General features: G+C 44.8%; 1 protein-coding gene across 1 annotated transcript; it reads left to right on the top strand.

Moving 5' to 3' along the window:
• The first annotated feature begins 1,923 nt into the window (after nt 1-1,923).
• On the top strand, nt 1,924-25,576 carry Saxo1 (stabilizer of axonemal microtubules 1). Its single transcript, XM_075946630.1, has 3 exons — nt 1,924-2,047; nt 10,325-10,524; nt 24,573-25,576. The coding sequence occupies exons 1-3, from the start codon at nt 2,025-2,027 to the stop codon at nt 25,574-25,576; spliced, it is 1,227 nt and encodes a 408-aa protein (XP_075802745.1). The 5' UTR covers nt 1,924-2,024.
• Nucleotides 25,577-25,776: the final 200 nt, after the last annotated feature.

Genomic DNA, 25,776 nt, shown 5'->3' with positions numbered 1-25,776 from the left:
CGGGCTCTTAGAGGGTGAATCAGGGATGAGTGAGATGAAGGCCCAGAGCTTGACAGACGAGGTGAACCATGAACAAGAGTTTGATGAGAGGACGTGTATGTTGGCACTTGCAAGGAAGAGGGAGGGTGGTGATACATGCCTTTAGGAACGTGATAGCAAGGGCATGTTTTTCTGAGACTGTAGTAATTGAGATGGGATTGGAAAGAATAGATGAGCAAAATCGCTCTATAAAATACTTTGCTACAGTTGAACTGTACTCGGTAGACTCAGAACCGAGGTGAGGACTAGACAGATGCCTCAGTGATCAGGAGTGCTTGCTATGTTAAACCCAAGAACCTGAGTGTGAATCCCCAACAGCCATGTAAAACGGGGTCTGGCTGCTTGTGCTTGTTATTCCAGTGATGGCAGAGCTGGCCAGCCAGCCTATCGAAAGAATGAGCTTCTGGCTATAGAGAGGCTTTGTTTCAAAAGACAAGGCGGAAAGTGATGGACATCCTGCTCTGGCCTCTGGGTGTGCGTGGAGAGGTGTGTGCTCACTTATGTGCAACGATGACACTGAACTCCATTAGAAACCAGGCCAGTCTGGCCTAGAGCAGAGCCTTGGGGCATATCTGTTGGGAAGAATAGAATCTTGGCAGGGGATGGAGAAGGGGAGGAGAGGAAGTCACAACTTTTGCAATGGGGGTCAGCAAGAAGCCGCATGGCTGAAAGGGAATGGGGGGACTTTAGAGGGAGAGAAAGAGAAAAGCCTGGAGGGGCAGGGAAGGCATGCCTAGGCTTCTGGAGAGTTTCTGAAAGAAAAGTAGAAAAAGGAGAAGTTAGGTTTAGAAAAGCAGGCTGGCTTGGCAGTGTAGCCACGAAGGGAGGCCCTGTGAGCAGCTGATGTGAGAGGGGCTTCTGGGAAGGGAAAGCACATTACTTCATCAAAGGGATAATTACTCCTCTCATTTCTTTACTGTGACTTCGGGTGAATCAACTTTGGGGGGGGGGTGGTAATTTGATGAACACCGGTCTAGGTGATTGTCAGGTCCAACTAGGTTGATTCTTAAGGGAGCAGACAGTCATATTTAGTGTTTGAAGCAGATCAGAATGTCATGTCTCCACCCAGGGCAGGGATGGCTCCTTTTGGCCATGAGGGCCAAGGAAGGACACTTGTGATGTTTTTCTTTCTAGTGTTACATATAGGAAGGGGGGGGGGGTCTGTGGTGGACCTCAATGGCCTCTAAGGGTGCCAATCCTTAGGTTACCTAACATCCATCCCACCCCAGCAAGAGCTGAGTAAGACCCTAAAATCAGGTGCTGAAATTAACCCGGAGGTCCAGTCCCAAAGCCATTCACCAGAGGGGACTGGTGTCTGGACTGGAGTTTATGTGAAGCTTCCAGGCTCACAGGGGTGCTCACAGAGCAGAGCCCCCATCTGGCATCCCTGTACAGGACCAAAGACATTTCCAGATTCTGACCAAGGACAAGAGTGGACCTCCTGCACTGGGGAACCTGGAAACTACCTCGTCAATTTCTATCTTTGGTTTCTGGCAGTTGGGGTGTCCCTCAGAAAGGTTTGACACCATAGCCATTTACTATGGGCCAAATTAAACACTTCCACAAGCGATATGACATGCGACACCTGAACATCAATCATGCTTGTGTGTAATTTTATGATTCACATGCTTTGATAACACAATTGAAATGATAGGCTGTTGTTTAAGTTTTGACAAGCACATAATATGATAGAGGGGAGAAAAGGTGAAATTCTGAATTTTAATGGAAGAAGTCAGGCTGCATCATATTTGGAGGACATGACATTTTCAGACCGAATGTGTTCCTTTCAAGAAAGTCACTAACCAGAGTCTCCATGTATCTTTTCTAGGCGGCACCACTGTCCACATCTTCCTACGAAGATTTATGATAAGACAGAGAAACCATGTCTTCTCTCCGAGTACACCGAGAACTATCCGATCTATGAGTCTTACCTGCCCAGAGATTCCTTTAAGCCCAAGAGGGTGTTCAAGAAAGGAACCATACCGATGGAGGGCCTGACCACAGCCAGGTGAGGCAAACGATGCTATGGAGGAAGTGGGCGGAATACAAAGCCTTGATGAAGAGTGTGATGTGAGGATAATAGCTGTGGTGTTAGTGCAGTGTGGATGCGCAGTGTTAGTGTCTTCATGTTAATGCTTAATGTTAACTAATGAACAGTAATGCTAATGTTCTCTCTCTCTGGAAGAGGATCTTCTGCTTGTTGGCTTCCTTAACTGTTCCCAAACACCCTCTTACTGAGAAAGAATTCTGGCTTGTTAAAGTGGGGGTCAGGAGGCTAACCTGGTCTGTGTAATTAAAAGTGGAAAGTTAAGTATTAAAAGGAAAGGAGAGAGACCACTACTGAAAAAAGAGGGTTGGGCTTTATGGCAGCCTCCGTACAACTTGGGTGGTTAAAAACAAAAAAAAAGATTGGTAATAAAGAATGGGTCCTTCTGATGTTATACTATCGATTTTGAATTAGAGACCCCACAAATGTTCAGGATATGCAAAGAACATATTTGATTTTCAGTTGCTCCTGATATACTCTAGTTTATTTCCAAGTTGAGATTGTTGGGACCTAGGGCCATGCAGGCACGGACCTGTCTTTGGCAGTGTTCTGGAGGTCTTTATTTCCCGAGGCTGGGGAAGACCCTCAGTCTGAGGGCTCCGTGCTCACAGGACTAAGCATCTCCCAGGACAGTTGTGCTAGTGACCCCCTGATGGAGATGCCAGGCTTGGTGATCTGGTGGAGTTAGGAACATCTCTGCGTGCCATGGGATGGGTTTCAGACCCAGTGAGTCAGTTTTTAGGTGAAACCTTCTGAACAATGATGTATTCGCGGCCTCCCCTTTCCTCATGCCCCAGAGGCAGGATTTCTGTGCTGTGGAGCCCACGGTGCACACCATCTGTTCCTTCACGGCACTCAGACATCACAGGGACTTGGACACCTTGCTGAATGTTTGCCTATTGCTCACCGCTTGCAGCAGAATTTTGCGTGGTTTTAATGACGATTCCAGGTGGCTCAAGGTGGAGCGTGACATCTTTCTCCCAAAATAAAGGAAACTTCCTCTCTTGAGATTTTTGACTTGGAGGTGTTCTTATCTAAAAGCCAGGTTCTGTCTTCTAGACCCAGAGAAGGGCAGGAGGAGAGATGACACTAAGGGGTTTCTGAGCAGGGTAGGAACTACAGGACAGGGACATTTTGAGAATGGGGTGTAGCTGAGGGACCTGTCCGACACCAAGCAGTTGCTGTGAATGACTTGGTTTTAAGCACAATTGTTCTGGCTCCTAGTCCATTTGAACTGTGTTAACATAACCGCTTTCTCAACCTCCAGCTTATTAAATGACTGTCAACTTCACAGTCTGGACTTCATTTTGCTAAGAAAACATTGTCTCTAGGGTTCAGGAGCTTGAAGCAAAGACTGTGGGCTGCTCCCGAGCAATGCTTCTCTTTATAAGAGATGATAGGGCACATCTAGGAGGAGTCCTGTGCACATGCCTGAAGACACGGTGGTTAGAAAGGGAGGTGTTGGGAGGTGATGTCAGACTTCGTTTTCTCTTCCCAGGTGTAGCTGTTCTCATCTCTTTACACCAAGTTTTCAAGAAACAGAGCCCTTTATTGGGAAATCAAAAGTTCTAACTTCAGACGATTTATAATGGGCCATTTCTGTCCTTAAGTATAGGAGAGTGTGCTTGAGGCTTGGATGTTGGGATGTTGGGAGATGTTCTTGTTCACTGTCTAAATGTTACAAGAACAAACACACAACAATGCCCTGGGGCAGGACCCAGTCCCACGTCCCAGCTCAGAGGCCCTCAGCTGTGGTAACCCTACATACCCTCCTCTTTCTCTGATGCTGTTTTGCGAATCATAAAATTAACCTCTGACCTGAGCTGAGCTGTCTTTGCCTGTGTCATTTGTAACAATAAAACTATTTCCCAGCAGGTGGGCCTCAGTTAGAGCCACAGCAACAATCAATCCAGCTTACATCAAGAGGTCCCTAGCTACGGAAAGAATTTCCCAAACTATTAATGATTACAGGGCTTTAAAAAGAGGAGCGGAATCCAGTTACTAATGGGGAGGAAGAACAGACTTGGGAGGGGGGGTATACCTCAGTCATAGGGCCTTATCTTGTGCCCGTCCTATGTTCAGGCCCTGAAGCTGAGGTCTCCGGTTGGAGGGCAGGGGGAAGCCGACAGGGACTTATTTTCTTTTATCCTACCCTGGGAAGAGGAGCCAGTCTCAACTCACAGGGCAGTCACTGTCCTGCATTGCTCTCATTGCTTCTCAGTCTGTGCTTGTGCGGGAGGCTTTCACAGGCGAGGAAAAGTGAGCTCCTTTCAGAAATGTAAAGCAGCCTGCCTCCGGAGGCTTTTAGGGGAAGGGGTGTGTCATCCCATGGCTGCCTAACCTCCGGGACTGCATGGACCGTCACCCCTCTGTTCCCAGGTCCCTTATTGCCATGGCACCTCGCTCGTTTCCCCGTCTACAGGTGGACTCTGCGTAGTGTCTGAGGCTGGACCCGGGGCTCCCACCTGCTGCATGAAAAAGTCATTGGCCCCGGTTTGGCTGGATTTGGTGATTAACTCCAGACACAAAAGACACCTGGCTTCTGGAAAGGCTATCAGCGCGGCACGGGGCATGATTACAGCTGCACGCAGCTCTTACTGACCATAAATTGTGGGGATTTAAGGCAGGTGTCAGAAGGGGAATGCCTGCGATTTCCAGCCCTTCTTACTGGAAAACCTTTTTTTTTTTCCTTTTTAAAAAATGTGCAGCTTTTGGTAATTCTCTTGCAGAGGATTTGCCTTTAGTTCAACTAGCTCTGACAGCAATTGATAAAGAAAGTTGTGTTTTTAGCCTCATTTCCCATTAGGTATGTCCCTGGTTGAAACACTGGGCCCCCCCACTCAGGACAGTATTTCTGTTACCTTAGCCAGCTTCAGCAGTGTTAAGTAGTACCTTAAAGGGGAGTGGGACACGGGCACAGTGTGTACATGTGTGTGCGTGTATGTGTGTCTTTGTATGTGCGGGGAAGGGAGGGGGGCATGGATGAGTGATGAATTTGGCTTAAAGGTAGGGGATGGGTTGGGGATGGTAGGTTGGGGCAGAGTTACTAGTATAGAGGAGAGAAGAGAGAGGAGGGATGGAGATGGCGGTGTTGAGTGGAGTTACCAATACAGACTCCTGTTTATTGATAAGACTTATTGATAAATCAGGTCTCCCTGATAAATCAAGGGAGGAAAAAGCTAAAAGAGAAAGGACATCTGGTACCCTGTCCCAAAGGCAGGACGGATACAGGAAATGGTAACGAGCTGAGCCTTGATGCGCTGATTGAACCCTATGGAATTTCTTTGCTGATGGATTTCTTTGGAGTGCATCCTTCATGGAGCTGGACAGTTTGTCCTTTATTTCATTAAAAATCTTCTGTATCTGGTGGTCTGTGTTCCTGCTGTTCTGTTTTCCTCTGTCTTAATTTTACCCACTTTTGTTCAGATTCGATAGCTTTTAATCAATTTATTCTCAAGTTACTGAGGCTTTCCTCCTTTTTCTAAACCCAGTGAATTATTTTTTCCTGAGATAATGTATATTTTAGGTTTCTTTTTGAGATGAGGTCTTATTATGCATCACAGGCAGGCCTAAACTTATGATCAGACTTCTATCCTTGATCCTCAGTGCTGGGATCTGGGGATTGTAGGGTTATACCACCAGGCCCACCATTAGCTTTTTGCGTTTCCATTTGGATAATAGCTTTTCGTTCTCTGTGTCACTTTCTAGCTCTTAATTTATTATGACCTTATTTTGCCTTTTCTCGTTAAGTATAGTTAAAATAGCTGGTTTGAGATCTTTGTGATGTCCAATGTCTGGTCTGCTCAAGGTCCATGGGTCACATTCTCCCGCAGTGTGTCCTGCTTTGGGTCTGGACAGGATTGTGAGTGTTGCACTTGGAGACTCTGGACCGCTTTCTTTTTCACATTCTTCAGAAAAGCACTTTTGTTTGTTTGTTTGTTGAACAGGTAATGTGATTAGGCCCAAAGTGCAAATTCCATGTCTTGGGTGGCAGCCCAAATTCCATTTCAATTTGGTTACCCTTAATTCAGAAGCCTGCTGCTGGCATGTGAGGCAAGAGGGATCTGGGCTCAGTGACTTACAGAGCTTTGGCGTTAGCTCCATTCCAAGATCGCCTCACTTTGCTTTTCTGGTTTCTTTCTTTCTTTCCTTCCTTATCTTTGAGCAGAAAGAATCTGGCCTCTGGCACAGGCTGGTGGCTGCCTTCAGGCTGGAAGCTGCGACTCCCAAGCAGTTCATGGAAACTGGAGCAGCAAAGACTTGAGCCAGGACCGTTCTTCTCCCACCTGCTGGCTCTACCCCAGACCCTGTTGACTGGTCTGGCTCTAGGCTTTCCAGGCGGTTACACACGGTTTCTTCTAGACTTTGTAAAATGGGGACAGATGTTAACTTCTGTCTCAGCGGATCTGAGGAGCGGACAGCAGAAGGAGGAGACTGGACCGTGTTATTTGGGCCCTGGGTGGTTGCACTAGAGTCCACTTGCTTCAGGGATGATTCCCCACAGGGATCAATGCTGGACTCAAGTTTGGTAGTTCTGTGAAGGGGTCTCTTGCAGTGTTCTGGAAAAGGCTCTCCAACTCTGCCCAGGATGACAGAATGGCTTCCTTAGAAGGTGTCTTTGGAGCTGGGGAAGCTGGAAAATTATATATGGAAATAATGAAATAAAGACGAAGAGTACCCACCTCCCCATAAGAGGAGATTGTAAGAGGACAAATCGTGAGAAGTAGGTTGACTGAGGCCAAGGAAAGAGATGCTTAAATATGAATTTGAGGATAGACATCGTGACTAATTTAGCTATGCAGCAGACTAAGGGCAAGAGAGATGGACTCTGAGATGCCTTGGCTAGCGAGTGGAGTAGAATTGTATTTGCTGGTTGGGGAATGTGTGGGTGGAGGGGAGGTCATGTAGACCCTCTCCAGAGGAGAGGGGATGAGAAGAGGCCCAGGAGAAAATGTGGTTGTGGTGTGTGTATGTGTGTGTGTGTGTGCCCGCACGCACATGCATGTGTGTGTCCGCATGTGTGTGTGTGTGCATTCACATACACCGTATTTTGTTTATTTTTCTTGTAAATATTGGAGAGACTGGGGCAAGTTTAAATATTGGCAGAAGGGAGACAGCAGGGGAAAAATGTGAAGCCATAGTTTAGGAGTTGAAGGTCTCGGGAGGGCAATTTAGGGGAATGGTTGCAGAGAGAGATTGACTTTAGCAAAATGGCGGGACACCTCCAAAGATTACATTTTAATTTGATTGATTCCTTGGCTACTATAATAAATTCTGAAATTTGCATAAATACTAAACTATTTTTTAAAAGTAACTGTCGCTTGGCTTCTGTGAAAATTCTCCATTCCCACTTCCAGGCAAATGATTTTCATTAGCAATTATGTAATTTCCCCCCTTCCTTTTTCCCTATTCTTGCCCAACACCTTTCTGTAGCTTAGCCAAATGGTTTGAAACGAAGTTGCTATAACTTCCCCAGCAGGGCCACTTTAACCTGTACTTAATTTTGGTTTTTAACTCTTGGCTTTCCATGCTGGGTAGCTTTTTTTATAGCTACCTACCCGAAGGAAGCTGAGACCTGTGCCCTTTCCCCGCCCCCTCTTTATTCATAGTCGGAGTGAGGCTAAACATTGGGAAATGTACCACAGGAAGAGAGGAGCCATTGAGTGCTGAAAATAATTATTAAATTTATGCAGTTTCTGGGAAGAATAAAGTGGGTTTTTGTATGAACTCGAAGGCTGTAAGATTATGTGTAATTGGGGACATAAAGCTACGCTACGGTTAATGATAAGCTTCAGTGAGTGTTCCCAGCATAAAACTCTAACGAGCAAACAGAAATTCTGATAGAATTCACTCTCTTCAGCCATTGTGACTGCTTCTGGGCCAGATACAAATGAGTCAAACTTTAAATTTAAAAATGGTCCTTTTTTTTCTGGAGCTGAGAGGCTTTTCCTCTCCCTATTTATTTGTATTTACAGCTGGGTAAATACAAACATAGATGCACGTTTAAAGGAGAATTTGAATTTTGTGTGGAAGGAGATTCAGTAACAAATCCATCCCCTAAATGTGGCTCACAAGAAGTTTTATGTGTCTGCTTCTGTCTTTGAGGATCAAGTTGAGGGCATCCCCTGAGCTGGTGAGATTGTGAGCATTCCTTAGCAGATTTCTGTGAATAAACGGGAGACAGGGGCATTAGGCCTGCTTCAGCTTTTAGTGTCTGGAGACCCTTGGAAGATGGCACCTTGGAGAAGTAGGATTTTTAAGGCAGTCATAGAGCTTTGGGGTGGGAGGCCTTAGCATGCAAGTTTGGACATCTGGCTTTGCTCTTCTATGCTGGTCTTTGATATCTGCTGCTATTTCTCGGGAGTGCAGGGAAACCACAGCCTGGTTAGCCATCACCGAACATAGGTAAGGTCACTTCAGAATCCCATTCCAGTCCTGGTTAGCCATCACTGAACATACATGAGGTCACCCCCAAACCCCACTCCAGTCCTGGGAGTGGAGAACCTTCAGCTTCCCTCAGGTATGTTCCCTTCAGAAGATAAACTTTCGGCAGGAAGTTAACGCTCAGGCTAACTGGTTTTCAGGTGGACTTTCAGGGGGTTTCTGTCTGTGCTCCCCATGGAGGCTTTAGTGTTTCCTTGTGTCTTGCTGCAATTGGTTGAGTAGTGGGCGGTCACTATGAGGGGATCCTTCATCTAAGCAGAGTGCAGGTATCGAGCTGACCCTTGGCTTCTTGTTTAGCTTCTTGTCAGACGGCTCCCTTCATAATTCCCATTCCTACAATCAGCTTCCAGATGCGGGGTCACTCAGCTTCCCTTTGCTGGGAGCGCACAGTGAGGCCCCTGGGGAGGTAGCTCAGGCAGCAGATGCTAGTCTTGCTACTGAGATAGAGTTTGAGATGTCCCCACAGGGAGTTATGGGAGCTCAGCGGAAGCATCTCCCATTTCCCCACTTGCAGCCTCAAAGAGACCAATTCTCCTGCTTCCCTGCTCCTTCATCCCACCAAGCATGCGCAGGACCTGCTTTGGGTTTACTGACCACCCTGTGTATAACTCATGCAAGACAGGTTACAGTGGAGCCTGTCACCCTTGCTACTCAAGCATGGCCCAGTCACGCCGCACTGGGCTTCAGCCTGGAAATAGGTTTTATTAGTGTTTAGCTTAATGTTTTCCTGTCCGGAAACCTTTCTCTTCCATTGACAGGGCTGTTCAAGTAAGCACCTTTAGGGAAAGAGCTACTTTTCCCTTGTCCTATTTGGCCACATGGGATGGATCCAGGAAAATCGGTTTGTTTTTGGGGGAACTGGTAGCAGGGAGAGAAGGCTAGTGGAGACCATGGCAGTAGCCTGACTCAATTGGGCTTGGCCAGGGGTTTTCTGGTGAAGGGCAGCAGCCACCTGGGCCTGTCATAACTTGGGCTGGTTTGGGAATGAGTGATTTTGCTCTGGTGTAAAGTATCCTGCCTTTTCCATTCCGTTTCTTACTCTTTGACATAATGGGAGGGGGCACTGACCACAGCAGAAAGCAAAGAAGTGAAGACTTTGTGTGTCTACTGCATTTTCCCTCTTCTGGGTTTTCTGTAAGGCCCAGAATAGAGGAGATAAATATTAGCAGAAAAAGCTCCTGAGAACACAGAAAGGTGAGTGTATCTGAAAAGCAGATGTTAGCCCCATACGAGGGCTTGGATGCAAGGCAGGTGAGCTATCAGCTGCAGATCAGACCTCCTCCTTAGTGAGCCTTGTGGTTGACACAGGTGTGGGTAAGGGCGAAATCAGGGGACAGGTCTGAATTGACTTGTAAATTGCACTAGAGAGCTGGGTTTTATCTGGAAGACATTTTAAGCTGGTGGGCAAACTCATTTTTATCCAGCATTTATTCTAGACACACCAAGACAACTGAAGCAGAAGCAGGAAGATGGGGAAAGACTGTCAAATGGCCCAAGTCAAAAAATGGTTGAGATCTGGACCAAAGGGCAAAATAATCTCCAAGAGGTAGAGGAGCCTGGTTGCTCCTAGTGACTGATAGACTATGGGGCTTTGAGGGGAGGAGTCAAGGATGACCCCAGCGGCCAAGTGGTCAAACACTGGCAAAAAGTGAGTTAGAGTGTCACGTTCCAAAGTAGAAGAGAGATGAAACGGTAGGAAGATGGAGTAGAAAATTCAGTTACCGGGAGTTGAGTAGACAACATTGTCTTTTTCTAAGCAAGGACCCCAATGACATATGCTTATTCTTCTCCCAGGAGAGATTTTGGGCTTCACAAAATGGTACCAGTGAAATTCCATCAGCCTGACCCGTACATTCCAAGCGAAGAGAATATGGATTTGCTCTCCACATATAAGCAAGATTTTAACTACCTCCCTGTCTGTCAAGTTGGCCCCATCAAACCTCGGGACACTAAATTTCCAAATGACAAGATACAGTATCTGCCTACTTACAAAGGTGAGAGGAAGCCGGAGGAGAGGATGGGTCAGCCTATAGACCCTCCAGGAAATGGTTACATATGCATTACCTTAGGGCAGCGGTCAAAAAACCACTTCCTGCCAGCCAGATCTAGCTCTTAGCCTATTTTTGTACAGATGGAAAGCTAAGAATGGCTCTATAATTTTCTCTAAATGAAAAAAAATGATGATTTCAGGACATGTTGAAAATTGTGGAATTCAAAGCTCACTACTGATAGGCACATTATGTTGAAAGAGAACGATACCCATTCTTCTACGCATCTACTTCTGTGCTGTAGTGGCAAAGCTGAGTGGTCATGGAAGACTCCATTACAGGAATGTGTAATATCTTGATTTTATATAGAATATATTTATGATCCTGTCTTAGCCTCTGTATGAATCTTACAATGGGAAATCTGTTTAAATTTAAGCTACGATTCTACAGTTTGATAGTTTCATTCATCCAGTCAAGAGAATTTTGAAATATAACATGCATACAGAAAAGTGAATGCATTGTAATTACACAGACCTATGAATTTTTACTGGATACACATAACAGTGCTTGACCAAAAACACTATATCCACAGAAGTGGAACACAACCATTGTGCTGACTTATATTTTTTCTTCCTTTGCCATGCTGGAGAGTAGACCCAGGGCTTCCAAATGCCAGACAAATGCTCTACCCCTGAGCTGCATTTCTTGCCCCATTAGATCGTGCCATAATAGTTTAATATTATAAATTAGTTTTTCCCTGTTTTAATTTTTGTATGTTAGAAGGATTTTTTTAAAAAATGCATATTTTAAATTGATATATAATAATCATACCCATTTATAGGTTATGAGTTGGAATTTTGACATGTACGTACACTTTGCAAAGTTTTCAGAAATGTCTTTATTTTTAATTTATATATTTAATTTTCTTTTGATCTCTGTGTATGTGTGTATCTGTGTATAAGGCATGTGACGGTATGCCCAAGGAAGCCAGAAGGGCTTTGCCTCTCCTGGAATCATCATTACAGGTGGTTGTACAACACAGATGCTGGAAACCAGACTCACGTCCTCTGGAAGAGCAGCAAATGCTCTTAGCCACTGAGCCATCTTTCTAGCTCCCATTTTTAAGATTTATTGTTTTTCTTTGTATGTAATATTTTTGTTCGAAGTGTACTATGCCAGAAACACAGACATATTTGTGTCTCTTCATAGTGCTTTATTGAAAAACAATTCATAAGCTACTTTGGATTGATTGGTTGCACATGGCCAATTAGTTTTGATTTCCCTTTGATGTTGGCCAGGGAACACACAGTATCTTTTATTCCAATCCAATTAGTACTATTAACTCTGGGATTATGCATTACACATCACTCAGCAATTATAACTCTCTGTATGTAGGCTTCAGAAGCACAGCAAAAGAGCTGAGGAGACCGTGGAAGTCAAAGGGGCCTTATCCTTTTTTTTTTTTTTTTTTTTTTTTTTGGTTTTTCGAGGCAGGGTTTCTCTGTGGTTTTGGAGCCTGTCCTGGAACTAGCTCTTGTAGACCAGGCTGGTCTCGAACTCACAGAGATCCGCCTGCCTCTGCCTCCCAAGTGCTGGGATTAAAGGCGTGGGCCACCACCGCCCAGCTAAAGGGGCCTTATCCTTAAGGCAGAGAACTGTTGCAGACGCATAGGGAATCTCTGTGGGTGGTTAGATACACTATTAACTGGTCCAGTTGGAGAGCTGCTGCAGGGTCTACAGATCTGAGATATGGAACTATGGGAGCTGCAGAATTATGGGAGCACCAGGGGTGTGGGAGGAGTGGGGGGGCGGCAGGGGTGGGGGGGCAGGGGCGTGGGGGCGGCAGAGGTGCAGGCTGTAGAGGTGCAGGACAGGCCCCAATGGGAGACAGAATGGACTGGATGCTTTAGTTGGCCTCATCAAGCAGTGGGGACCATGCTGAGCGTGAAGTCCAGGAGAGTGGGTGGGGGGTTATTTGCTGGTGGATCTCTTGAAGGACATATTGGGAGGCCAGATGATGGGTCTGTGGGCTCATGGCTATTGCTGTGTTATGGATCCTTCTTTTTTTGGTATTCAGGTGAGGGTATTATACTCCTTGTTGGTCTTCATATGTTTGACAAGTTCTTGGGCCTGTTTTCTGATATGATTTTTAAAAGATTTATTTTCTTTTATGTATGTGAATGTTTTACCTGAGTCTGTATGAACACCATGTGGGTGGTAGGGACTGAATTCAGGTTTTCTGGATGAGCAGTCATCCCTTATCCTTCTGATATGGTTTTAGTATATCCATCTGCTCCCACATCCCAAACTATATGCTAAGTTCATAGGTGGCATCTTTGTACTCTTAGGGAAATGTTGTCATTTGTATATCATAGTGCCAGATAGGCGGTCCAGCAAGAGCAACAAGAACAGAGTGCAGAATTGTCTTCTTGCCTCTGCACCCAGGGCAAGGTGTAGCCAGAACCTGGCAATATGGAGTAAGCCCGGCCTCTACAATTTTAATCTTCTCAAACATCTCTCTGGGGTGAAAACACTCAAATCCTCTTCATTTCTGCCTTTTATTTTTATTATATTAATTGCACAGACAGATGGGTTTCATTTTGGCATTTTTTTAAAAATATACACTATATATGTTAGCCATATTCACCTCTCTGTTACCCTCCCTTGTCCACACCTCCCCTCTCCTGAGTCTCTTCCTATTCCAAGTAGTTCCCCTTTTCATCTGGTATCTTTGAAATCCACCCATTTTCTTTGATATCTATTACATGCTAGGCATCAGACAAAGGAGCATGATGACCAGTCTTTGACCTTTCAGTAGAGAGACAAACTATGCCATCCTGTGGACTAGGCTGGCAGAGTAGCGGTCCCCATTGTGTGGCTCATAGCCGCACAGCCTGAGGTCAGGGAGTGAGAAAGTGGGTTTGTCATCACTAACTCTTCACGCTTGTCATGCATCCTGCTGCTCCAAGAAGACAAGCTAAGCAGTTCATGTGGAACATTTTGGGGGCCTCTGTGGGAGTGTGTTGTGAGGATTGCTTTTATTAATCAAGCCAAGAATTTGGGTGGGAGGTGACAATGGAGGAGGGAGGCTGCAATTCATCTGCCAGGGAATCCTGCATGTCGTTTGTCTTCTCTGCTTAGTCCTGTAGCTGATTCTGAGGTGGCCTGGACTCTGCCCTTTGACTCGCTCATCTTTTGTGTCCCACCTTCCTCGTTCTATAGCTGCCTCTGTCAAGCCATATTCTCAATGTTATTATTCCGTGAAATGTGAAGGGTTTGTGACCTCCAAACCCTATCTTTCTGGTTTGCTCTCTTGTCTACATCCATGATGACCGCCCTCAGTAATATCACTGGAACCTCTGGGTCATTGATGCATCTGCTTTTTTCTACCATCAGCATGGCTGTCCATCCCTCCTCATGAAGCTTCCTCCCTGATATTTACTTCCTCCCTACACCCTGATTTTAGCAATGTCTCATAGTTTCTCCCTTCTATTGTGCTGTTGCTTCTTCTAACAGAACCCCAGTTCTGCCTCCTTAGGTCTGCACGTGAGTATTCCCCAAAGCACGGCTCCGAGGGAGGCAGTAGGGACTCTGATAGGGCATTCTCAACCACAAATTCTCCCTTCCTTTCTATGCTCTGTGAGCACCTTTGATCTCAGTGAGATACTGGCTCTTCAGTGTAGCACGGTTAATAAAAACCCAGAGACAGATATTAGGGTTTAACCTGAAGACCAGAAAAGCAAAGCAGCCAGCCACTGGCTCTTTTCTCTGCCTCAGTCTGAAAACGATGGTCTTGCCTCCAGGAATCTCAGAATGAGACTGAGCCTGAAATCCATCTCTTCCCATCTTATATTCCTCTCCAGTGCTGGGATTAAAGGTTTGCACCACTACCACCCGGTTTCTATGGCAAACTAGGGTGGCTACTGGGATTAAAGGTGTGCGTCACCACTGCCTGGTTTGCATGACTGATCAGTGCAGCTGTTTTACTCTCTGATCTTCAGGCAAACATTATTTATTAAGATACAATGAAAATTCACTATATTTCAGAGGAACTGATTGCTTAGTTTAGTTTCCTCCTTTCTACCCACGTATAGTGTCAGGTCTGGGGAATGAAGACCACACTTGCTTAGGCAGTGGCAAGGATAGAGAAAGTCCTTTAGTATTTATTTCCCGTTGCCCCCAACAAACTGTTTACTTCTCAAAATAAACAGGCAGAAATTATAATAGCAAATACTCAGGTTTCAATCCCCTCTACCTCCAACTTTCCTGCAGTCCTCCTTTGTCTATACAGGTCCTTCTCAAACCACCCCCTGTAAAACCATATAATATTCCACTGCTGAAACTTAACCTTAGCTTATCGTAAAATAAAACAGATTTCAGTGGTAGTTCTTTCTTTTTTTAATGACATCATCTTATCCATTTATGCTGCTGTGAAAACAAACCTGAGATGCAATACACAGAGTAAGTTATTTCTCACATGATGGATGCTGGGAAGTCAGTGACTGAGGCATCAGTAGGTTCAGAGTCTGGCAAGAACCCTTAGTTCCAAGATGGTATTTGGTTGCATTGCCTTCGCAAGCTGGAAGGGAGGGCACAAAGGGCCCAAGAGAGTTCCCTCTGGTTCTTTTAAGGACAGGCCCCTCATGATTGAATCATTTCTCCAAAGGTTCTTCTGCTTCATACTACTACAGTGGATATTAAATCTGAACATTTGCATTTGGAGTGGAAGGTGTGATTCACACTATAACAAAGGCTGATATTTTTAAACATGTGAACAGTTTATTTGATCTCCTCGATGACATCATGGCTTCCAAAGCTGGGCCTTAAGTTCCTAATTCCCATTCCCAGCATTCTAGGACAGAGAAGCACAGCAAAGATATGTAAGGGGACGGATAAAGGAAGGAGTATTTGTGAACCACTGCTTTCAGGGCTCCAGATGACAGTGTCTGGCAATAGTTCTATCAAATCCTCATCATTCCAATTATTCCACAGGTCCCAGCCAGGAGCAGGAATGAAGTTGGGAAAGGACCATGGCATTTACCTTGCCCTTGGGTCAGTTCTGAGACACTTTCCGAATGTAAGGGGTACCATACCCTAGCTTCTTGTCTTGGTTTATTGTCCCTTGAATGACTTAACTATTGTGAAAATTTGCTGCTCTAGTAAGTCTTTCCCCAGTAATCTTCATAATTTTTGGCCATATATTACTGTCTGTCTTTCCAAGGAGGGTTGTCAAGAAAAGAAAGCAAAGAACATGATAATTAATTCTGTGCATGTCAAAGAATGCCATTTATATTTTGCTTATGTGCTTTATTTATATTAGTTCTGTGAGAAGGATATTCAAACCTTTTCTTTTATCCTCATGACCAGTACATTTACTGTGGTGAAAGAAAGAAAGAAAGAAAGAAAGAAAGAAAGGAGAGAGCGTGAGAGAGAGAGGGAGAGAGGAGAGAAAAGAAAGGGAAAGAAAAGAACCTACCAATAAAAAAAAAGTGCTCAACAGCATTTGGTTGTAATTTGTGACATTTTCAAAACACCATGCAATTGAAAAGATTGAGAGTGTAATTACTTGATGCTCAGCTTTAGGCTTAGCGATTTTTTAAAAGGACATTATTATTGAATGGAATCCCGTTTAAAGAGGTTCTTGCCAATTACCCATATGACACTCTGGCCCTGAAGGGCTTTACTGGTGTGTGAATACTTTGTCATGTGGAATTTTGAGTTTTTTTCAGGGTCTTATGGAGGAATATATATATATATATATATGTGTGTGTGTGTGTGTGTGTGTGTGTGTGTGTGTGTGTGTAATAGTTGCTGGTGGGGAAAGTCTGAATAATAGTGTGGTTTCAGCTATGTCGTTGGTTATCAGGAGTCTCGTGAGGCAACTTTGAGCTTAGGAACCTGTTTTCTTAACACTTCATCCATCAGAGAAGAGGGCCGAGGAAGTTCTGTTCTACTCAGCCTGAAGTATCTCGCGGCAATATGCAGAAGGTATCTCCAGGTAGACGCCACATTTCAGGGCAGCCTGGCGTGTGGTGGGTTGAACATGTGGTTTGTATTCAGCAAGATGGTTCCCGCTAAGGCCCCCTAATGCTTTCAAGATGCTGATAGAGCCATTAGTGGCTCTGGAGGAAGATTAGATTTTCAATTAAAATGAAGCCAATTTTGAAGAAGTAGTTGGTAGTATTACTGGCCTAAAATAAACTTAGGAGTGTGCCTGAGGGGGGAACTATCAGGGTTTCTGGAGCAAGTAGAGGCTTAGTAAGTCCCCCTCCCCCCAATAAAACTTGACAGAGTGGTAAAATCAATTGTTGCAAGGCTCTGGAAATCAACCAAAGGCAGAGGACAGATTGAGAGCATTTATTTAAGAGACGTGATTGACTTAGGAACAGTGGGCATCGCTGGGATTTTTATCCTGGAGCTGTGTCTGTCAGCTCACCCTCTGCCCCCAGTTCTGTTTGTGTGGTAGCCCTGCTGGGGGACTGAAGAACTTGGAGAAAAAGCAATCATGCTGCTAGAAGGTTCTGAGTTGATTTCAAAGAGAATTTTGACCAAACAAGGTTATGTAATGAAAAACCATTCAGAGATCACAACTTGTGCAACCAATCCTAGGCTTACAGGAATAATTGTGAGCAACGGGTAAGTAGATGAGTGAGAAAATTCATAGGGAGGTAACACACAGGACACCTTGATAGGCTCCAACACTGCCTGGTGATCGGAAAGGCTGTGCTTGAAGGCCAGGCTGTCTCAAGAGCCATGAGAGCAAGGGCCTTTCTGTCTAATCAAGTGCTCTGGCTGAATGGGAGGCCGCATATCTGTGCAGCAGAGACATTAAAAAAACCAAGCAAGTTCTGATTTGTAAACGACTTGATCTGTGTAGTCTTCAGCCCCCCAGATGCACCACACTGGTTGAGGTGCTTGAGTCTAACTGCTAAGCTATGGAGGGTGAATCTCAGGAAGTGGACTTAAACGGCTACACATCAGTGACCTCACACTATGGAGGACAAGATTATAGAATGAGTGCAGGGCTTTCTCAAATAGGAGGAAAGACAAGAACTCTTAATGGAGGGGGCATGTATTATCTAAGTCACTTTGTCTTGGGAGGGAGAGGGGAGAAGGAGAGAAGGAAATAGAGAGGGGGGAGGAGGAAGAGGAGAAAGGAGGAGGAGGAGGAGGAAGAGGAAGAGGAAGAGGAAGAAGAAGAAGAAGAAAGACGAAAAAGAAGAGAGAGAGATCATCAGAAAAAGGGTCCATGCACAAAAGCTAGCAGAAAAATATTTGAAAGTAGGTACTGTAAATATATCTAGAGTAGTTGGAAGCCATCCTTAAGGAAGTGAAAGCAAATATAACAATTGCTTATCAATGAGAGAACCAATAAAGGGAGATCATAATGAAATGAAAGATCCAGAGTTGAATAATAACCATTTGCTTTTTAAATTGAGAAGTTCAGCAGTTTTGAGTTGACAGAAAAATCAGCGATACAAAGGCAAATCAATAGAGATTATCCAACATTTTATGTTCACATAAAAGATTAAAAAATTAAACAGATATTCAGAGATCCAAGAAAGCCATCAAGATTACCAATGCACTCATAATAGGAGCCCCACCTCACAAGAAGGGATAAGAGGGCAGTTAAAGAATTAATTGCTGAGATACCCCAAATTTGTGAAAAATTTACCTAGAGATCCAAGAGACACTATTCAAATAGTATAAACATGAAGAGATCTGTGTATTATTGTCAGACTGGAAAAAAAGACAAAGATTTGGAAAGAGGAAAGAACCGAAGAGAAATATCTCTTCATACAGAGAAAATTGCTGCTCCCATCCAGGGTCACAGCAGATTCCCTTCAGAAACAACGAAGAATAAGGCAGTGACTGGGTTGAGATACTGAAATACTGAAAAACATCAAGAATTTTATGCTGAGTAATTTTTTAAGCTTCAGAAATGATGAAGGCAAAACAATGATATCCCCAGATAAAGACAGAGAGGACCTATCTTTAGCTGGTTGTCTTAGAAACGCCCTTCAAGGAAATCACTGCACAGAGGTGGAGAGCGTGCTTACAAATAGAACTTTCCAAAGAAGGATGAAGTTATCTATGTTCAGAGGCGATGCCTGGAGAATCTACAGAAATAAAATATTTGTGAAGATATCTGAAGAACCTCTAAAATAAAAATAGAACCAATAAACGAGGACTGTTGAGCTGGCCCCGTGGGTAAAGGCATTTGCCGCACAAGTCTGAGGATCCGAGCTTGATTGTTGGATACCATGTAAAGGTGGAATGAGAGATCCAACTCCACAGAATTGTCCTCGGACCTCCACATCTGCCGTGGCACACATGCTCTCAGACACATCGTACACATCCCCATAATAGGAATAATAGGACTAAAATTCAAAAAGAAGTAATGGGTTTTCTTCCACTCTCAGTCTTGAAGAGTAAACAGCAAATTGCGTTTCTGTATATTTGATGGCCTTGACAATCAACATGAAATAGAAAAAAGACATCTCTGGGCCTTGGCAATACAGTTCTGTGGTAAGGAGTGTTGAAGCATGCCTAAAACCCTGTGTTTGATAGTATAATTTAGCACCCAAATAAAGTACAAAAAATCCCTATCTTCAATAGATGAGTTTTTAAATAAAAATTAACATTCCTTTCTGACGCCAGGTACTATTTCAGAACAGTAAAGATGAATGTGTAATAAACCTATAGACAGTACCTTGAGTGTTGAAATTAAATGCATTTCCTCTAAAGTGAATGGCACAGAGAACCCATCCTCCTCACTCTTACTCTATATAGTTAGTGAAATTTTAGCCATAGCAACATGGCAAAAAACAAACCCCAAGACCCAAAAACTAAAGCCAAAAGAACAACAACAAAACAAATGAACCAAAAAAACAAAAACCCAGGATAAAATCAGAAGGGAGAAGTAAAGCTAAGCCATTTTGCAGATGTTAGGGTTCTGTAACGAGAGTAGCTTACAGATTCACATGAAATACTTTCAGGCCCAGAATATTCAATGAAGTAGCAGGATACAAAATACACACTAAAAATCTGTGGCTTTTAAACACACACACACACACACACGCACGCACGCACGCACGCACGCACACACACACCCCTCAGTGAGAAAGAAAGCAGGAAAATAGTCCCATTCACAACAATTTCAAAGAGAATAAAATAACTAGGAATAAACCTAACCAATGAGCAAAGAGATCTTTCTAGAGAAATCTCTCACACACTGAAGAAAGAAACTGAAGAGAATTCTGTGAGATGGGAGGACCTGCCACACTCATGGATCAGCAGAATCCATATTGCTAAAATGGCCACCATATCAAAATACCCATGGCATTCTTCTCAGAACTTGACAGAGAGCTCCTAAAATGCACAGGGAAACAGACTACCTTGGATAGCTGACACAATCAAAAGCGTAAAGCTGGAGGCATCTCAGCACCTACTCTCTGTCACATTACAACCACAGGAGCAAACTGGCATTGTCTAGGCATAAAAACAGGCACATAGACCAATGAGCTAGAGATGAATACCCAGGAATGAGTCTGAGCATGTCTAGACATTAGATTCTCAACAAAATGTCTCCTGGAAAAAAGATGGCCTTTTAACAAATTATATTGGAGAATTTAATATCCACATACAGAAGATTGATCTAGACCTCTCTCTCTCACCAAAAAGTCCAAACTTGATGGAAGACCTTATAAGACTATCTAAACCTTTGAAATCACTAGGATAAAATATACTCATTACTTTAAGCTTTGACCAAGTGTCTGACAAAAAAGTAACTTGAAGGCTTGAGAATACAGGTCCATCTTGGTGGTTTTACACTGGTTCATATGGGAAAAAGTAAGTTGGGGTGTCGGGGCCTCTCCTTTCTGGGCCTTGGGAACTGGAGACTGGTTTGCGATGATAGACCTGAAGGGTCGGGGTGCCTGAACTTGAGCTCTGATCTTTCCTTTGGTGTGTGGGCTGGGCAGATCCTCTTCCCCGCTGAGAGCCATCACCTCTCTGGCGACTGCTTTAGTTGAAGAGTATCTGGCACCTTCCAGTGGTGGTGGGCGTGGGGGAAGCAGCTACAGTGCAGGCAGAGCTCTTCTCAGACTTCCATGGCCTCCGGAAGGAGGGATATTGCTGTAGCTATCACGCATGCACCTGAAAATTAAGTTCATGGGCTTTGCCACAGTCAAAGGCAGGCAGACAGATGACTCTTGAATTTGATCCACTTGCTGGCCTGAGGCTCAGAGTTATCTCACTTCAGAGTAATCTCACTTCAGAGTAACTCTGTAGATGAGGCCTGCTTGCGGCCACCGAGGCAGGGGCTGTCTCTCTTGTGTGTCCTAGCCTGAGCCACCCCTCCTGTGGCTTGCCCACTTCCGTCTGTCTGTTCCTCACCACTGTCTCTCATCACCCAGGGACCATGGCAGGCCAAATTGAGTCTTCTTAACTAGTAGGTGTTCCTGGGTTCCAGGATAGTTTTGCTCTCAAGACAGTGCCCACGGCTGCCCTCTGAGCCACATGGCTTGCCAAAATAGAAGTTCTTTCTGTTGCTGGCTAGAGGAGAGTCCGTCTATCATCAGAACCTGCAATGGACTGAGGCTCATGATGGCTGCTATCTTGTCTTGAGGGCAAGGCTGCTCTGTCTTCATCTGGTTTACCTTTTGGAAGTGACTTTTGAGGTCCATATGCCACCTTTCACAGAACTGCTACACTGAGGCTAATTTTGGCTTCTTTCTTTGCTTCGTGGTATAGCTTCCTTTCTGTCCTCAGCATCCTTTGACTTCTTCATAAATTTCTGAGGCAACCCTTGAGATAGTCTTTTTTTTTTGTTTCTTATTCTGAATCTCTTTTCTGCTGGTACCCACAAAAGTGGCCTCTAGTCTGCCATCTGGCCCTGTAATCTCTGCTCCTCACATGCCTGCAGATCAGAGCACAGAAAGGACTAGAAGCTTAATATCCAGGAGGATGTCTATATGTTTTTCTTTGGGTTCACCTTCTTATTTAGCTTCTCTAGGATCACGAATTATAGGCTCAATGTCCTTTATTTATGGCTAGAAACCAAATATGAGTGAGTACATTCCATGTTCCTTGTTTTGGGTCTGGCTTACCTCACTCAGGATAGTGTTTCCTATTTCCGTCCATTTACCTTCATCAGGTGATGAAAGGAGACAGAGACAGAGTCCCACATTGGAGCATCAGACTACAATCCCAAGGTCCAAATCAGGAGCAGAAGGAGAGAGAGCACGAGCAAGGAAATCAGGGCCATGAGGGGTGCACCCACACACTGAGACAATGGGGATGTTCTTTCGGGAACTCACCAAGGCCAGCTGGACTGGGTCTGAAAAAGCATGGGATAAAACCGGACTCACTGAACATAGCGGACAATGAGGACTGCTGAGAAGTCAAGAACAATGGCACTGGGTTTTGATCCTACTGCATGTACTGTGTAGTAATAAGAGTGGCGGGGCTGCGTCCCCAGCACCCCGGCTGCCTGGCTAGCTTATGCCTGAAATAACAACACACAAACTGTATTCCTTTAATCACTGCTTGACCCATTTCTATTTAGCCTCTTCTAGGCTAATTCTCACATATTAATTTAGCCCATTTCTAATCATCTGTGTAGCTCCCCTAGGTGCGCTTACCGGGAAGATTCTAGCCTATGTCCATCCTGGGTTGGAGCTTCATCGTGTGCGTCTGCCTGGGAGCTGGGAGCATGGCGTCTCTCTGAGGCATCTGCTCCCGAGAGGAGAGCTGTGGAGTCTGAGCTCACTTCCTCTTCCTCCCAGCGTTCTGTTCTGTTTACTCCTCCCACCTATCTTCCAATGAGGGCCAAGCAGTTTCTTTTTATTTAACCAATGACCTTCCTCCATCAGTACTGGCTTTGTGGGAGCCTAGGCTGTTTGGATGTTCACCTGACTACACCTGGAAGGAGGTGGGAGGTCCTTAGACTCCCCACAGGGCAGGGAACCTGGTCTGCTCTTTGGGCTGATGAAAGAGGGGGAGTTAATTGGGGGAGGGGGAGGGATATGGGAGGCGGTGGCGGGGAAGAGACAGAAATCTTTAATAAATAAATAAATAAATTTAAAAAAGAGAAAGGACTAGAAGCCTTCCTAGGCTATAATGCTCATGGCTTCTTCCCAGTGGCCTGTTCCTGCCAACCTGGTCCTTCACCCCAAAGGTTCCACAACCTGCTCAAATAGAACCCAGCACCCCAGGATGGAGATACATAAACTCCTAGCGTATAACAACATAACAGGGTATGTACAATATGGTCAGTGGCCCATTGTATGATGTATGGAATGCTACAGTAGAACCCAGCATGCTGCAGTACAAGCAACGCGTACTAAAAATGTGTAATAAAAACAAAACAGCCTGGCGGTGGTGGCACACGCCTTTAATCCCAGCACTCGGGAGGCAGAGGCAGGCAGATCTCTGTGAGTTCAAGGCCAGCCTGGTCTACAAGAGCTAGTTCCAGGACAGGAACCAAAAGCTACGGAGAAACCCTGTCTTGAAAAATCAAAAAAAAAAAAAAAAAAAAAAACAACAACAACAAGCAAACAAAAAACCCAAAACAGCAGCAAAACCCTGGAAATGTGTGCGTTTTGGATTAGACAAGGATTTCTCAGGTAGTACATTTTGTTATGTAAATAACAAATGCTGTTATACCTCTCTAAAGCCATTAAAAATCCTGTTGTTTACATAGTCTAAGACTCCCAAGAAGCTGCATTTGGTCCGCCTGTCCCTAAACTCCTTGGGGATCATCCCTGTGACGTAGGCTTGGTAATTGATGAGCATAAGGTGACAACACAGGCCTCCATGTGAGTCAGGCACTAAGGAGAGCAGTGTGCACTGCGCTCACTGTTCCGTTGTTCTCAACTGGACTTTGAGTCTCCGAGCGGTCCTGAAGGCTTAGGATAAAGTTGCTTTGGAAACCGCCTGGTGGGTGTCTCCATCCCTCAAGTGCAGATTTCTTTTGGGGCAAGTCCTTTGGTCTTAGCCATTCCAACCCGCCGCAGAGGTTCCTCTTGAGGTGGCTGTGTACTTGATCCAGTTGCCCGAGCTTCATTTTTCAAACACCCTGAAGTTAGCCTTTCTCCAAATCTTCCTTGGTTATTCTTTTTCAGTCTGTGTTTCGAAATGTCTCCTGTTGTGACTGGGGATGTTTGAAGCATGACCATGGAGTCAGGTCTCTGTCTTAAATTTTCAGGCAGGCTTTTTAGTTTTCTCTGAGACTCTCTTTGGGAAATCTGAAAAATAGAGACAATCATAATCATTACATTTGATGACTGCTAAGATGTCATAAGTTTATGTATGGAAAGGCCTTAGCACAACTGGCTGGCATATAATATTCTCAGGAGTGCAGCTTCAGAATCTGGGTCTGTACCCCCCTTTTTTTTAACTTCAAGGTAAGTAATCTGGGTGTGAATTCCCTAATTTCTTTGTGCTTCCATTTCTATAAAATGAGTATTTTCATTAGGGAGTTCTAAAGAGAAAATGAACTAATAACATACTGAGAACTAAGGCCGAGGCAGCGGTCGCAATTCTCTCTTTAGACAATGCCATATTCTCATTCCCCTGGAGCAGTGTGTTTGGTGTGTGTGGATTAGACATGAGCATTACAAGGACATGATAGTAGTCACTGGCTAGGAAGACCCGGTTGGCTTGGCTGGTTACTATCTACCACATGCGTCTTTCCGTGCACTCTGCCAGCGAGAGGCAGTCCTTTCCCTACACAGGGAGAAGGCTGCCTCTGGGTCAGACTTCTCTGCTGGATTAGGTTCAATAGATTAAGACCCCAGGTCTCTAAAATCTCTGTGCACAGCACTGTGGCCTACAAGGAGAACTTGAGTAAATGCTTTTCTCTGCACAGCAGGCTGCAAACACCATGAAGATGAACTACCAAGCATGTGCATGGGATGGGAGCAGGAATCTACTTTGTTCTGTTAAATCAGAGATTATAATTAGAAACTGGCTTTGGCTTTGGGGCGTTTTAAAACACATGGAAGTTAGGAGATCTGATCCATCAGTGATGACCTCTTCTTTAATTTCAGTTGATTATATACCTTGGAACCAATCCAAACGAGAGCTGATTCGTCCACCAAACAAGTACCGGCCAGAGTCGGCCAAGTTTGAAAACAGAACCACACATCAGGATGACTATACCATGAAAGGCCTTGTGACTACCGAAAGCTGCAAGCCTCCGGCGAAACCAAAGCTCTGTAACGTCCCTTTGGAGGATCTGACCAACTACAAGATGAGCTATGTGCCCCACCCTGTGGAGAGGCGCTATGTCAAAGAGCCTGAGAAATTTATACCCTGCGACATCCCCTTTGAGAACCTGACCACCCACAAAGAGTCCTACCGAGGCCTCCTGGGGGAGCCTGCCAAGAGCTCAAAACCTCCAGCCAAGTGCCCTATGCAAGATATTCCTTTCTCAAACTCGACCGAGTTCAAAGATAAGTTCCAAGCTTGGCCCACACTCCAGATACCCACCAAAGCTCCCGTTCCCTATGTCCCTCCTGAGGAGAAGATGGATCTTCTGACGACTGTGCAGACCCATTACAGGTACCGTAAGGGTAGCCCTGCTCACACTTGCCGGCCTGTGCCTTCCATTAAGAAGAGCAGCTGCTTTGAAAGCTCCACCACCACCAAGGATGACTACAAGCATCGGGCAGCTGCGCTCACAAAGCCCATCAAACCCGTGGCCCATCTGACCTTGCCTGTCGAGCCTTTGGACTGCCAGACTACCACAAAGATCTGCTATGTGCCCCACCCACCTATCACTACTAAAAACTACAAGCCACCCTGGCTTGGCCTACAGAGAAACATCCCTGTGGAGGGTCAAACTACCTATTCCATCAGCTTTACTCCCAAGGAGATGGGCAGGTGCCCGGCATCGTACACTGAGCCCCCGGGCTACATCTTTGAGGAAGTGGATGCTATGGGGCACAGGATATATAGGTCCATCTCTCAGACAGGCTCTAGGCAGAGCAGCTGTCTTTCTATAAACGACGCAGAAAAGGCTGGCCAGAAGGAAGTGGAAGTGTCAGCCTGACTTTGAAAAATTATTTAAAAATTCCACAGTACCTCAAAATTATTCATTGAAGCATTTTCCAAAGCAACAACCAACAAAAATTACAACACCTACCTCATAATGAAAAAATGTTCTTACCACCTGCAGGATATCTGAATAACACGAGAATCACTTGAATAAAGGAAAGTGACATGCACTCATTGGCTGATTGACCCCTGTAG

This window comes from Microtus pennsylvanicus, chromosome 13 (assembly GCF_037038515.1).
Source record: "Microtus pennsylvanicus isolate mMicPen1 chromosome 13, mMicPen1.hap1, whole genome shotgun sequence".
In the NCBI taxonomy this organism is placed as follows: Eukaryota; Metazoa; Chordata; class Mammalia; order Rodentia; family Cricetidae; genus Microtus; species Microtus pennsylvanicus.
Note: the sequence above shows the minus strand (reverse complement) of the source record. Positions and strands in the feature narration are given on the sequence as shown.

Bases quoted from the DNA above. Each gene is read 5' to 3' on its own strand.
- Saxo1 (XM_075946630.1), top strand. From the start codon at position 2,025: ATGGAGGGCCTGACCACAGCCAG. The intron at 2,048-10,324 runs GTGAGGCAAACG...TTCTTCTCCCAG, and splicing joins GAGGGCCTGACCACAGCCAG to GAGAGATTTTGGGCTTCACA. The intron at 10,525-24,572 runs GTGAGAGGAAGC...CTTTAATTTCAG, and splicing joins GTATCTGCCTACTTACAAAG to TTGATTATATACCTTGGAAC.